The following is a 15013-nucleotide window of genomic DNA, read 5'->3' on the forward strand; positions in this document are numbered from 1 at the left end:
TTCTTACTGACTTCCCTAGTTAAATAAAGGTACAAAAAAAATATATATATGAAATGGAGTGTCTCCTCAATGAATGGGGAAGAGGTGTATTTATCCCGGGACGGGCCCAGGTGTGTCCCATTTCGCTGACGACCCTCCCAGCTCCACCCACCAACATCCTAATAAGGAAAACAAGAGCAAAAAGAAAGAATACGGCAGACGGAGGGTCGTCACAATTCAGAGTTGGATCACCGTTCAAAAAGATTTTTCCCAGTCGGATCTAGTTGTTTTACGACCTCCCAAGTCAGAGATTTACAAGCTCCCAGTTGTTTTGAACATGGCAGCGATGGGAGGGAGAGTAGTAAAGGGTCCGCATCTCACGGTCCCTGCTCTCTCCTTCCTTTCCTCCGGTGAGACTGACCAGAGAGAGGGGACACCGTCTTCCACCTGATGGCGAAGCTCGAGTTACACCGCATCTGCCTCATTCACAAGTTCATGTTGTTCATGTGACCAGAGAAAGTGAAATATTCCTCCATATTTAAATAGACACGATGAGCTGATAAAAACAATCAAAACGCAGTGCCATCGATACACTTTGCAACTCATTCATTGCAGCTGCAGCAAGAGCGGAAGTAGGGAGAAGCGCATTTTATATTTTGTAATAGTGTTGAATAAAAACAGTGTTGACAGTGCTGAATAAAAACTTAGACATGAACTCACTCATAACAACTGCAGGTCTTTGCTGTATTCTTTGACAGTCTCTCTCTGGTCATGGTTTTAAAAGTTGTGAAATCTCACTTAGGCTTGTATCAAATTTGATTTGGGACGGTGATTTGAGCTATCCGATCGGCCAGTGCAGTAGGCACACGTATTTTTTCTTAAAACTGCGTAGTTGGTTAAGGGCTTGTAAGTAAGCATTTCACAATAGGTTACACCTATTGTATTTGGCGCATGTGACAAATAAAATTTGATTTGATTTGATCAAAGCTGTTTTCATGGAATCACGTTGAACCAACGTGGAATAGACGTTGAATTGACATCTGTGCCCAGTGGGATGCTTAGATTCATAAAGACATCTCAGATTGGGGAGGCAGGTAGCCTAGTGTTTAGAGCATGGGGCCAGTAACCGAAAGGTTGCTAGACTGAATCCCTGAGCTGACAAGGTAAAGAATCTGTCGTTCTGCCCCTGAACAAGGCAGTTAACCCACTGTTCCTAGGCTGTCATGGTAAATAAGAATTTGTTCTTAACTGACTTGCCTTGTTAAATAAAGGTTAAAAAAAAATTGTAATCAACAAAAAAATATATTCAAAGTAGCCACCCTTTGCCTTGATGACAGCTTTGCACACTCTTGGCATTCACTCAACCAGCTCATGAGGTAATCACCTGGAATGCATTTCAATTAACAGGTGTGCCTTGTTAAAAGTACATTTGTAGAATTTCTTTCCTTCTTAATGCGTTTGAGCCAATCAGTTGTGTTGTGACAAGGTAGGGGTGGTATACAGAAGATAGACCTATTTGGTAAAATACCAAGTCCATATAATGACAAGAACAGCTCAAATAAGCAAAGAGATATGACAGTCCACCATTACTTTCAGACATGAAGGTCAGTCTATCTGCAAAATTTCAAGAACTTTGAAAGTTTCTTCAAGTGCAGTCACAATAACCATCAAGTGCTATGATGAAACTGGCTCTCATGAGGACCGCCACAGAAAAGGAAGACCCAGAGTTACCTCTGCTGCAGAGGATAAGTTCATTAGAGTTAACTGCACCTCAGATTGCAGCCCAAATAAATGCTTCACAATATATTTTGATTTGTTTAACACTTTTTTGGTTACTACATGATTCCATATGTGTTATTTCATAGTTTTTATGTCTTCACTATCATTCTACAATATAGAAAATAGTAAAAATACAGAAAAAACCTTGAATGAGTAGGTGTGTCCAAACATTTGACTGGTACTGCATATATATTTTTATATTCTAACGGTTATTGACTGGCCAACTACATTCATCCAAAATCCAATGACCGTCACAGCCCTAATAGTGACCAGTGTGAAAAACTTTCAATCCGATGTGTCTCTGTTCTGTGACATCATAATTAGTGATGCACCGATATGACATTTTTGGCCGATACCGATATCCCCCCCCCAAAAAAAAAAAAACATTTTAGCGGCCTTTTAAGCATTCTAGTACAGTTAAATAATTAACACACACAAATGGACGCAACGGTCTAAGGCACTGCATCTCAGTGCAAGAGGCGTCACTACAGTCCGTGATTGTGAGTCCCATAGGCGTCGTCCGGGTTTGGCCGGGGTAGGCCGTCATTGTCCGTCATTGTAAATAAGAATTTGTTCTTAACTGTCTTGTCTAGTTAAAGAAAGGTTACACACACACACACACACCACACTGACCAAAAACTTATGGTTGGCAATTACGTATGTCCCCATTACCAGTAAAACATAATCAAAACCTATTTATTTCACTTACTTGTTGTGCTGTTTTGTTGTTCATTTCGTTTCATTCTCAACCAGGATTTCTATGGAACACCGTTTGGGTCTTTGCGTGTCAAAAAAATATTCTATTTAACACTATTTGACGTGTCAAATAAGCTTGTTGACCAATCAGGACCTGAATATGACTGCACGTCACATAGTAATTTAACGCGCTCATACATTTTTTACGTGGTTATTACACATTGATTACACTATCACTTGTTTTTCATATGTCACAACGATTCATCGATACGTATGCTATGATGCTGGTAAAGTTGTCTCGCGCACCTACAGTGCTAGTCATAAAAAAAGCTAGCTAGCTTATGGATGCAAACAATGTTCTTCCCCAAAAACATAGCAAAACGACATAATCTGTTTCAGTAGCTATAGTTAGCTAGTTAACTATATAGCTAGGTGTCATCATCTAAAATAACCCTAATTTATAAGACAGTTCTTATTTGATTGATGGTGGTCGGACCCATCTATGTGAAGCTAGACACAATAAGGATTAGCCACAATAGTGGACTTTGCGGTTAGCCTTCAAAATAAAAGCATTGCATAATTATACTATTTGTATTCATTTGCATCACTGTCAATGACATACCTCTATTTTGAAGGCAAACCGCAAATTCCACTATTGTGCCTAATCCTTATTGTGGCTAGCTTCACAACACATAACCCAGTGAGGTCGAGCCTCACTAGCCAGATGAAGCTCGCTGGCTGCTTACAAGGTTAGCTTTGGGCAACAGGGTTAAGTTGCTGGCTAGATATTTATTTTCATGAACTGAAGTTCAATTTCAATAGGTCGAAGAACAAGTGGCAACCTAGCTAATACTTACTCACAAGGATTCCTAAATCATTTCTAAGAATAATGAAAATGACTGCAGTTTTTACTGGTCATTGTTTTCAGGCTGGTTGTATTAGTGCTAGCTAGGTACCAAGCTAAAGCTAGCTACCCCAGAAGTTGCGGTCGAACAAATGATGCTTGTTTGCAGACTTTTTTGTACAGCTTTGACAGTGTTACTGTATCTTTTTTGGCATGCAAAGACCCACACGGCGCTCCATAGTATGTATGTCGTGAAGCTAATAGCAGTGACTCTATTACTGTGTAACTCCGGTAGGGCAACATCGGAAAAATAACGCACTTGGTAGTGTTAACCGGTGCTCAACCAGTTGGCAAAAGCCAACATCACCCACAACAGAGAACCGTTGATTGTCAAGGGCAATGAATTCCATTACCTTGACTTTAATGGATTTTGCTTTTGAGTTGTCTCACTGAAATGTTGTTTCTCTTTCAAATGACTGCTTGACTTGTTGACTGCTTGATCCGCACAGCAGAGATTGTGGACTAGTTTAGGAATGCTGTGTTGCACGTATAGCGCAACATTTTACGCGGCATCATTATGTCATGTACCTACGTATATAGGTATGCACGTCAGCTTTTACATCGGTTTAGCACATCGGGCGTTAAACTCGACATCGGCCGATACCAATGTTGGCATTTTTAGCTAATATTGGCCGATTCCAATATGTTCACCGATATATCGTGCATACCTAATCATAATGACATTATTGGTGATATAACATCCATTAAAAGACCACATGCCCCAGTCTCAGGTATCCGTGAAAAGGAAGGATGTGTGAAAGGCTGTGGCTTGCAGTCAAATATGGAGGAGGTGTCACACTAGTGTTTCTCTGTGTGTGTGTGTGTGTGTGTGTGTGTGTGTGTGTGTGTGTGTGTGTGTGTGTGTGTGTGTGTGTGTGTGTGTGTGTGTGTGTATGTGTGTGTGTGTGTGTCTGTGTCTGTGTGTCTGTATGTGTGTGTGTGTGTGTGTGCGTTCCATCTGCAGGCAGGAGAAAGACATCAAAGAGCACTGCTAGACATTTGCCTCCAAAGTACTACATCTGGTAAAATTGCCTGGCTGGAGTCCCAGGTCAGAAGGCCAGAAGACACTTTCATCAATTACACACACCCCACACCCAGTAACACACACACACACCTCTGTCTCTATCTTCAGTGCTAGGCCCTTTCACACTCCATTCACATCTACTGAGCCAGACGAGACCAAATTAACACGTTGATTTTCAAACGAAACACCATTCACACTGGCAAAGACCAACACACATTTGCTCTACTGATCAATCAGATCCAATGGCCCACACACGTCAAGATGGCTGTGTCACCCTGGCCCCTAACAAAAAACATGAGGCAAAGGTGATTATGTAGATGAACGTGACCTTTTCCATATCTTAATTGCAGGATTTGCCATGCACTTTAGGTAGATGTGGATTGGTATAGGCCTATGAGGACTAAGATTGCTTGCCATCAAAGTGATACTGTAGTCAAAACAGTGCCAATTATTATTCCAACGTGCTTGAAGGTCCACACTGATATCGGACTAACAAGAAAAACTTACAATGAAATATTTTCAGTCCTGAAATGTGACAATCTGATTTGAGAAATGCAATTTGCAACAATGTTTCTCATCATAACCTTCCCAAAGTAACATCCATTACAGTAGCACAGCAACAAGTGTTTCGGCATTAGCGGTGCTCAACTCATCTAAAACTTAACGAACTCTTACGAAAAAAGACTGCAGTTAGAGTGCAGTATAACTGCAGTACAGTGCAGTATAACTGCAGTTATAAACTGGGTGGTTTGAGCCCTGAATTCGGATTGGCTAAAAGCCATCGTATATGAGACCGTATACCACGGGTATGACAAAACATTTAGTTTTACTGCTCTAATTACATTGGTAACCAGCTTATAATAGCAAGAAGGCTCCTCAGGGGTTTGTGATACATGACCAATATACCACTGCTAAGGGATGTGTCCAGGCACTCGGCGTTGCGTAGTGGTTAAGAACAGCCCTTAGCCTTCATATATTGGCCATGTACCACACATCCGCAACTCCTCTGGCCTTATTGCTTAATTAGGGTGCAGTATAACTGCAGTATGGTGCAAATATTGCGTCCAAAATAATACTGTTTTCACTATAGTTATTTTGCAGTGTAACTGCAGTTACAGTGCGGTATAACTGTAGTACACTGCAGTTATTCTGCAATTACTGCGTCCAAAATACAACAGTCCACTGCAGTTACTGCACTTTTACTGCAGTTTCAAAACCGCAATATTTTTTTTGTAAGGGAACTGTTACAATGGTGTAATAATGCGACAGTGAAGTTAAATCAACGAATTGTAATGAAGCTTGATCTGCAAAGATGTAACTGCTGACATCTTCGCAGCTCAAGTGGACTTGAATAACAGCACACAAACAGTTACTTTTTCACATCAAGAGCAACATACCATTTTCATAGGATTCCAAGTTTCATTCAAATCCGATCACCTCAAATACAGAAGAGCTCCCCGTGAACAGGTTGAAGAAGGGAAATACCCGAATCCGAAACCCACACGTTGGGCATGGAGGATGGAAAGTAAACGTTGAGCTTGGCGATTTGAGAAATAAAACCGCTTACCTTGCGTTGTTGTTTTGGGACGTGATTTAAGCCTACATGCATTAACCAGCATCAACTACTGAATGGACAATGACTGTCCCCCTTTGAGGGCCACAGTTGAAAAGCTTTTCTCAGTTGGTTGTTACCTTCCTGTCTCCCCTCCCCCAAACCAAACTGCCCCCAAACTTACCAGCATCCCCATCACGTCTGTCCAGAGTTTGGAAAAACTGTCAGACACCGCGCCGTCGGCCTCGGGTTCTACGAAGGCGGCTGCCTGGTCGCCTTGGCCCTCCATAATGTCTATGGTTATGAAGATTTGCCTTTCGCGCACTTTTAATCCGTGACCATACGCAATTGGTTGGCTACAAAAACGGTGGCGACCCGTGGTGGGTGACAGACACCTCTGCTTGAGAAAGTTGTCCCTGTCTCAGCCTTGAAATCATTCAGTATTCCTTAGAAGAAAAAAATGACTGCAGGATTGAACGCTCTCCAAATAACTCCAGACCTGCTTGTGAAGTGAAACAAGTGCCCTAAAACTCCGGGGCTAGTTGAATATGTTCCCTTTATGCGAATGCATGCACTACATATTGCAATGACACTTATACAGCTCAGTCAACACAACAGAAGCCTGGTTCCATTGCATGGATTCCATATGAAAAGTTCACTGGTTGAGCTCCCCGCAGCACGGTGTCCGTGTACTGAAAAGATCCACCTAGTTTATCTTCTTTCACTATGTCCGGAGAGAACGAAGTCAAAACGAATAAAAACTCAATCGCGAATTTAGAGACATATTTCCATTAACAAAGTAAGAGAAAACGCCCGAAGCCCTTTCCTTGTCCGTAATTATCCACTCTCCCTCCTCCCAACAGTGATCTCCAGCAATAGTTCGTTCTAGTCCACCCGACTGCTGCAGCAGCTCACTCCTCCCAGCAAAAAAAACCATTTCGACAACAAAAAGTTCTCTGGTGTCAGTCTTCTCTGCTCTAACCAAAGGAAATCTTAAGTCAATGTAGTATATTTCTCAAACTTCTCAAAGCCATTCTTTAGTAAATGTTGTGGAAAGTTGCCAGATGGACAACAAAACATTAGGAACACCTGCTCTTTCCACATTGACCGAGGATGGGCCAAATAAGGCAACAAAACAAAAATACACAACTAAAAACTACTGTTGAGAGTTAGAATAATAGAATACACAAGGTGCAATTTCGAAATGTGGTTGTATATCAGCAGTCACTTAATTAGCCCTTGCAGCAAAACATTTTTAGATTGGTAAATTTGTAGCATGGTGGAATTAATACCAGGGTTGGGCCCATTAATCAATCATTTTAAAAACAGCAAACATTTGCCTCCACCCTATGGAAAAATGTGTAGAATTGCAAGAAAATAAAACGGCAATATTTTCTCTCTGCCACGTGGAGAAAATTAGTAAAATTACATTCAAATAGTTATAGAATGGCATAATATTATCTCTGCACAAAGGCAAAATGTGTTAAATTTCAGGAAATATGGATGTCGGTACGCAGATCCACGAGCCAACTTGTAGAGTCCATGCCCCGAAGAATTTAGCCTGTTCTGAGGGCAAAAGGGGGTGCAACTCAATATTAGGAAAGTGTTCCTAATGTTTTGTACACTCAGTTTATAAACCCTTTATTAGGCTACTAAGCGCTTGTCCTGTTGCTTTTACACCATTCTCCACACAATTTTATATATATAAAATAGAATAGACTACACATTGAATTACTGACATGTGTATCATTTATGGGTCCCACTGTACCACAGCAATAACAGTGGAAAAACTACAAACCTGTCCACTACATTATAATATTTATGTAACTACATGTCATTATAAAACACTTGTGCGAGCCGGAACGGCTTACAGGGTAGGAGCCCACATCCTGTTTCTGTAGCATGAGGCAGCTTGATGTACATGTACACCACCTGGAAAAGACGCTAGTCTATCGCAAGGCCTTACCTCCTTAACACTGATTGCCAAGTGGAGACGCATCAGGTCCCATTTTTACAGTCTTTGGTATGACTCGACCAGCTCACAACCTTCCAATCTCAGGGCGAATGCTCTAACCACAAGGACACTGAACTGGTCCACTGCTTTATATAGGTTAGTGTAATTAGTGTAATGATAAAAACAAAATCTGTAAAATGTTTATCCACTTAATTACAGTAGTTATCCCTATGGGTAAAAACTACTAGACTTCATAGAGTTATAAATAAAACCAAATTATGCTGCATACAATTATCAATTCTACAAGAACATATCTTGCACCTGGCATACATCTCCGGATTCTACATGGTGTTGAATGGATGATAAGGTGTTTGTTTTGCTCTACCAGGCAACTACTGTAGCCAGGCCTACTGAATACGTGTTGACTGTGTCTCAGTGTGTCTCTGTACTGCCAGAAGCACGCGTCTCTGAGAGAGCAGCGTGCCCGGTGAACAGCGACAGCTGACTGGTCTTGTGACAGATTCCAGAATAGAGAGAGAGAAAAGAGGGTGAGGGTCAGGGAGTAAAGAGACACTACAACCTAAAACCCTGACCTACCGTGTGTAAAACACTAACATAATGTGGAATGGACGATGACACATTCGATCTGCCCCTGGGCTACTTAACTCCAAACTTTATGTCGTGAAATGTGATCAGAGGCTCTTTGAGGATGACAGGGGTGGTGTGTTATGTTCCTGTAGGTGATGGTCACTCCTCCATTCTTCCATTCCCCTGTTCTCTCCATCACACATACTAATTGGCCTAATCTGCACAAACCACAGAGGCTAGGCTATGGACGGAGAATGTCTTTCACAGGCCTGTGACTAGCAGCAGCTTCTCAACAGTATCCTGCTTACAGTCTAAACACATAAAACACAGGCAGCACAGCCTCAGCTTTGTTCGCCTCCACTCAGGGGCATTCACCACTGACCCAGCCCTTACCCCCCACGGGCTGGGCACTAGCCCTGGGCTAGCCTGCCGGAGGGGAGCGCTGAAATGGTAGGACTGAGAGGGTTTGGGATGGTGAGTATGTGTGTGTGCACATGCATATGCGCACATGTGCCTATTTCCTTTACATTATTTCCCTACAACATCAGGTAATGTTGGAAGAACAATGGTTATGTCTCTAGAAACACCACCACCCAGCCTTCAACTGCTGAGGGTGTTGTGTCACTGCTGGCAACCCCTCTCACTTCCTTGTTCCATCCTACCCTTCCTCCACTACAGGATAGGTTAGGACAGGTCACAGGATACGCCCCTCACTGTGCCCCACCTGTAATGGCTCAAACAGAGGGGTCAGCTTGCTAATGAGGTAAAAAGAGACAGTCTGTTGACTCAGAGCACACATTACACACAGCCTCTGTTAATGCACAACAGTGTGGTAGTGTGTGTGTGTGTGTGTGTGTGTGTGTGTGTGTGTGCGTGCGTGCGTGCGTGTGTGCGTGCGTGCACCTGGCTGTGTAATCTCGTTCCTTTTCCATCACCTCCAGATAGTAGGTGTCATGTTGCCAGATAAAACCCTCTGTTGAGGCAGTCAATACTGCACTTACTGCTTCCTTCAACAAGGCCGATCTCCACTGAATGTATACAGCAGGGATAGGCAACTGTCAACTTTAGGAACTCAGTCGGGGTCTCAATTTACTGCTGAGAGTTAGAATAGTAGAATACACAAGGTGCAATTTCGAAATTTGGTTGTGTGCATCAGCAGTTCTTCTCTTAATATGTCAGTCACTGACGGGCACTCAATTAGCCCATGTAGCAAACATTTTGTAGATTGGTAAATTAGTCTAGCGGACAGCTATATAAACTTGGTGTAATCAAGGTTGAATTACCGACTGGTGGGCCCCCATTGATTTTGTTTGTCACTCTCACTCTGATATAATAAAAACAGCAAATGTGTAGAATTGCAGCAAACTTGCTTTAAAATTGCAACATTTTGGCAAAATTTGTAGAATTGCAGGAAATTCACTTTAAAACAGAGGGGGAGACCAACAACATTTTGCTTTGGGCCCCCAAAAGGCTAGGGCCGGCTCTGATTGCATTAGTAGGTATGGATGTGGGTACATAAAAGACAAGCCTAGCTTGTAATCTGCCCCACTTCAGAGTGAGAATGGAGAGGAGCAGGGAAGAGAAGTATGTCCCTGGATAACATTAGAGACCTGTGGCCCTGACAGACAAACAGACATTACACATGACATAATGACCCACATCCACACACAACTCACAACCAACCCTCTGACTAACATGTATGGGTCTTTTAGGCAACTTATAATAACATATCATCTATGCCACTCCTCTAGTTATCAACTCTGTGATAAAGACAACAGTCCTAAGGGGGAGCAGAGAGGAGATATGGTACATAAGAAGAGAAAGAGGGAGTGGAGGAAGATAAAGTGAGGCAGAGGAGTGCTGGACCTCCCCAGTTAGTGAAAGTGACCCATGGAGGTCAGTGACCCCTGGCCTGAAAATAGCCCCCCAGGGGTCATGACCCTGCCTGGCAGGACTGATAAACAATCTGGTGGAGGGACAGACCCAACCAGACACACAGGAAGACCTCTGTTTTATTACTGCACCACAGGGTGCTAGGACCACAGAGATAAATGGTAGTACCATGGTAGTACCATATAGGGACTGCTACTAGTTATGTACTCCTATGCTATGGGAACTACTACCGTGTAACAACAAAATATCTGTGGCATAGTATATTTAAAATGTGTTAAGTGAAAATATATATTTTAATTTCATTACTTTTTATGTTTCATTGCAAAGAAAATTAATGTGAAACCTGATTTGGCACCAGGGTGATATGCAACAAAAAGTATGTTTGTTATAATCATATTTCTTCATATGTCTCTGGTTTCCTGGTTAGATAAATAAAAATATACATTTCATTTGATTTGTATTTTAGGGCAGTCTTTCTCCCAGTCATCCCTGTGTTGTAGCTATCTAATAAAGCCCTGTGTTTCTCATTTCCTAATTCTTTCACATAATAATTGGGGACCATGGTTCTCCAGCCTGGTCTCATACATACGTAACCTATTAAATGTAAATACGGGACACTCAAATTAAAGGGAAAGGGAAGGGGGATACTTAGTAGGTTGCAGAACTGAATGCATTCAACTGAAATGTGTCTTCAGAATTTAACCCAACCCCTCTGAATTATATTAGAATGATATGTTACGTTTGGTATGGTTACATAAGACAGAAGGTTTCTTAAGACAAAACAAAAGTAGGGTGGTGGTTGGGGTAGAGGGGTTGGTGTATGAAAGCAAATGTCTAGCAACCTTAAGGTTGTGTGTTTGAATTTCATCACGGACAACTTTAATATTTCAGAAACTTTTCAACTACTTACTACTCTTTAGCTACTTTGCAATTACTTAGCATGTTAACTAACCATTCCCCTAACCCTTTAACCTAACTCCTAACCTTAACCCTAACCTTAATCCGTTACCCCTAACCTCTAACCCCAATCCTAGCTAATGTTAGTGTTAGCCACCTAGCTAACATTAGCTACAACAAATTGGAATTTGTAACATATACCTTTTTCGCAAATTTGTAACATATTGTACAAATAGCAATTCGTAGCATATCATATGAATTGTAATTTGTAACATATCATATGAAATGGATGATGGACATCCACAAATGAATACATACCATACTAAAAGTAACATATCATACTAATCGGAGTGTCCCGGATTTACGTTTACTATGGTACTATGAGTCCAGGTTGGGTTCTCTGTTATTATACCACGAATACTAGTTTCTGATTGTCTTGAAGGGCATTCTAGAGCATACATTATTTTCCTATAATGCACAGTATATCAGATTTCAATGGCTATAGTTCATTCTTAAATGTTCTATGTTTGAGCTGCTTTTGAAAGCAAAAGTCGGATTGAAAACATTATTGGCATTGTTGAATTCGATTTTCATAATAGCAAGCTTCGACTGATGGTTTGTTTAGTTAAACTAGCAAGTCTGTTTGTTTGGTTACAACGGCAACTACTGAAGCTATCTAGTAAACTTGCTAGCTACTTCAGTGGAGGTTGAACACATTTCTACATGCAAATTAACACATTTTAGTGGCAAATATGTTAAATTATAACCATGGTATAAAAGGGATAATCAACTCGGGGTTCTCTGAAAAATAATATGGTCCAGTTTCCAGGACCACGAATACAAATTCCATCTAGACACTGTTGCCATAGAGCACACAAAAAACTATACATACCTCGGCCTAAACATCAGCGCCACAGGTAACTTCATCAAAGCTGTGAACGATCTGAGAGACAAGGCAAGAAGGGTCATCTATTCTATCAAAAGGAACATAAAATTCAACATACCAATTAGGATCTGTCAAAAAATACTTGAATCGGTTATATAACCCATTGCCCTTTATGGTTGTGAGGTCTGGGGTCCACTCACCAACCAAGAATTCACTAAATGGGACAAACAGCCAAATTGAGACTCCGCATGCAGAATTCTGCAAAAATATAATCAGCGTACAATGTAAACCACCAAATAATGCATGCAGAGCAGAATTAGGCCGCTACCCGCTAATTATCAAAATCCAGAAAAGAGCCATTAAATTCTACAATGACCTAAAAGAAAGCAATTCTCAAACCTTCCATAACAAAGCCATCAACTACAGAGAAATAAACCTGGCGAAGAGCTCCCTAAGCAAGCATGTCCTGGGGCTCTGTTCACAAACACAAACAGACGCCACAGAGACCCAGGACAGCAACACAATTAGACCCAAACAAATCATGAGAAAACAAAAAGATAATTACTTGACACATTGGAAAGAATTTACAAAAAAGCAGAGCAAACTAGAATGCTATTTGGCCCTAAACAGAGAGTACACAGTGGCAGAATAACTGACCACTGTGACTGACCAAAAATTAAGGAAATCTTTGACTATGTAGAGACTTAGTGAGCATAGCCTTGCTATTGAGAAAGGCCGCCAAAGGCAGACCTACCTCTCAAGAGAAGACAGGCTCTGTGCACACTGCCCAAAAAAATCAATGGAAACTGAGCTGCACTTCCTAACCTCCTGCCAAATGTTTGACAATATTACTTCCCTCAGATTACACAGACCCACAAAGAATTTGAAAACAAATCTAATTTTGATAAACTCCCATATCTACTGGGTGAAATACCACAGTGTGCAATCACAGCAGAAAGATTTGTGACCTGTTGCCACAAGAAAAGGCCAACCACTGAAGAACAAACACCATTGCAAATACAACCTATATTTATGTTTATTTATTTCCCCTGTGTAAAGATGTGCGCTGAGAGTTGGGAAGCCAGTTCAGGGAGTGAGTGTTTTAATAAACGGAACTTAATACAAAACAAGAACCTCGAACAACGCACAGACATGAAACAGAAACAATGTTGCTGGGGGAAGGAACCAAAGGGAGAGACATATATAGGGAAGGAACCAAAGGGAGAGACATATATAGGGAAGGAACCAAAGGGACATATATAGGGATGGTAATCAGGGAAGTGATGGAGTCCAGGTGAGTCTGATGGTGACTGGTGTGCGCCATAATGAGCAGCCTGGTGACCTAGAGGCCGGAGAGGGAGCACACGTGACACCCTGTATATACTGTAGACATAATATGACATTTGAAATGTCTTTATTCTTTTGGAGACTAATGTTAAATTTTTATTGTTTATTTCAGATTTGTTTATTATCAATTTCACTTGCTGTGGCAATGTAAACATATGTTTCCCATGCCAATAAAGCCCCTTAAATTGTAATTGTAATTGAGAGAGCTAGAGAGAGAGAGAAAAATGTGTGATAAGCAGCACAACACACAGCGATCAGTATGAAAACACAAAACACCACACACAGCATATGGTAAGTCAACATACATCATCTGAACAGGGAATGGTTATAGATGGTCGGTTAGAGCTGCTTAACTCTGGATAGGAATGCAATGTGATAACTTACACACGCTAAAATGGTTTCAGAATGCTACACTTTGATAGAGACATTTTTGATGATAACCCAATTGAATTCTTTGCTCAGACTGAGATGGGATGAGGATGAAATAGCTTGTTTGGGTTGAACACTGAGGGCATGTAGCAACAAAACAACATGTAGGAAAGCGGACACTATTGTTATAACTGAGGAGAGAAGCTTTATGTAGTGCATCCTTTGTCTGCACTACCACCTATATGATCGAATGTGTGTGTATGAGAGAGTGTGCATAAGCATAAATCCATGTTCAAACATACACTTCTGACTTGTATATCACAATTAGTCATCCATGCAATCACGGACGTAAGGGGATTTCAAGCCTTTCATGTTTTGTCTCTTCTAAACCAGTAATACAGAACCAAATCATATTTCTGCTAAGCCTCCAGATTCGCCATGCAATTTGAATCCCCAGTGTCATATGTTATGTGTGTGTGTATATATATATATATGTTAATGGAAATGCTGGGATTCCAATCTGTTTTATAAGGTGAGACCGACGGGGCAGATTATGTTTCTGACTAAAGCGAGCTCCCAAATGTACAGACTGCACTGTGTGAAAAGGCCTTACGAAGGGTGTGTTAGTGTTTGAGAGAGAGGGGGATAGAGAAAGAGAGAGAGAAAGAGCGAGAGCGTGAGAGAGAGAGAGAGGAGAAACCACATACAGATTGTTGAGAGTGGATCACACAGTGTCTGGGCCAGTGAGGAAGTTGGCAGCTGCGTTGGCATGACTTTGGCAGTGCCAGGCACAACCAGGGAGAGAGGGACAGACAGTTAAGGCCCAGCGTGCAATTGTTTATTAGAATGACCAGTTAGTCTTTCCACTGTAGAACTGTGTGAACCAGAATACTCTGGTTCCTCAAGCCAGTACAGACTAGACTGTGCACATCAATCACCTCTCTCTCATGCACAAGTTTGTACACACGTATGCACGCACATATGCACACATATATGCATTATATTATGCACACATATGCATGCACGCACACGTGCGCGTACACACACACACACACACACACACACACACACACACACACACACACACACACACACACACACACACACACACACACACACACACTTTTGGGGCTGCAGGTAGCCTA

At 41.5% G+C, this 15013-nt stretch overlaps 1 protein-coding gene across 5 annotated transcripts in view; it reads right to left on the bottom strand.

Annotated features, from left to right (window-relative positions):
* LOC115174445 (SAM and SH3 domain-containing protein 1) overlaps positions 1-15013 on the bottom strand; it is a 322531-nt gene that overhangs the window by 104361 nt on the left and 203157 nt on the right. Inside the window, exon 1 of one of the 5 annotated variants that reach the window (XM_029732961.1) lies at positions 6119-6832. The exons of 3 other annotated variants lie outside the window; for them this stretch is intronic. In XM_029732961.1, coding sequence (XP_029588821.1) covers positions 6119-6223 — 105 coding nt within the window. In that variant the 5' untranslated portion in view covers positions 6224-6832. Of the gene's footprint in view, positions 1-5779; positions 6021-6118; positions 6833-15013 lie in introns of those variants that run through there. One more of the 5 variants, XM_029732962.1, reaches the window with a different exon arrangement.

This window comes from Salmo trutta, chromosome 35 (assembly GCF_901001165.1).
Source record: "Salmo trutta chromosome 35, fSalTru1.1, whole genome shotgun sequence".
Classification (NCBI taxonomy): domain Eukaryota; kingdom Metazoa; phylum Chordata; class Actinopteri; order Salmoniformes; family Salmonidae; genus Salmo; species Salmo trutta.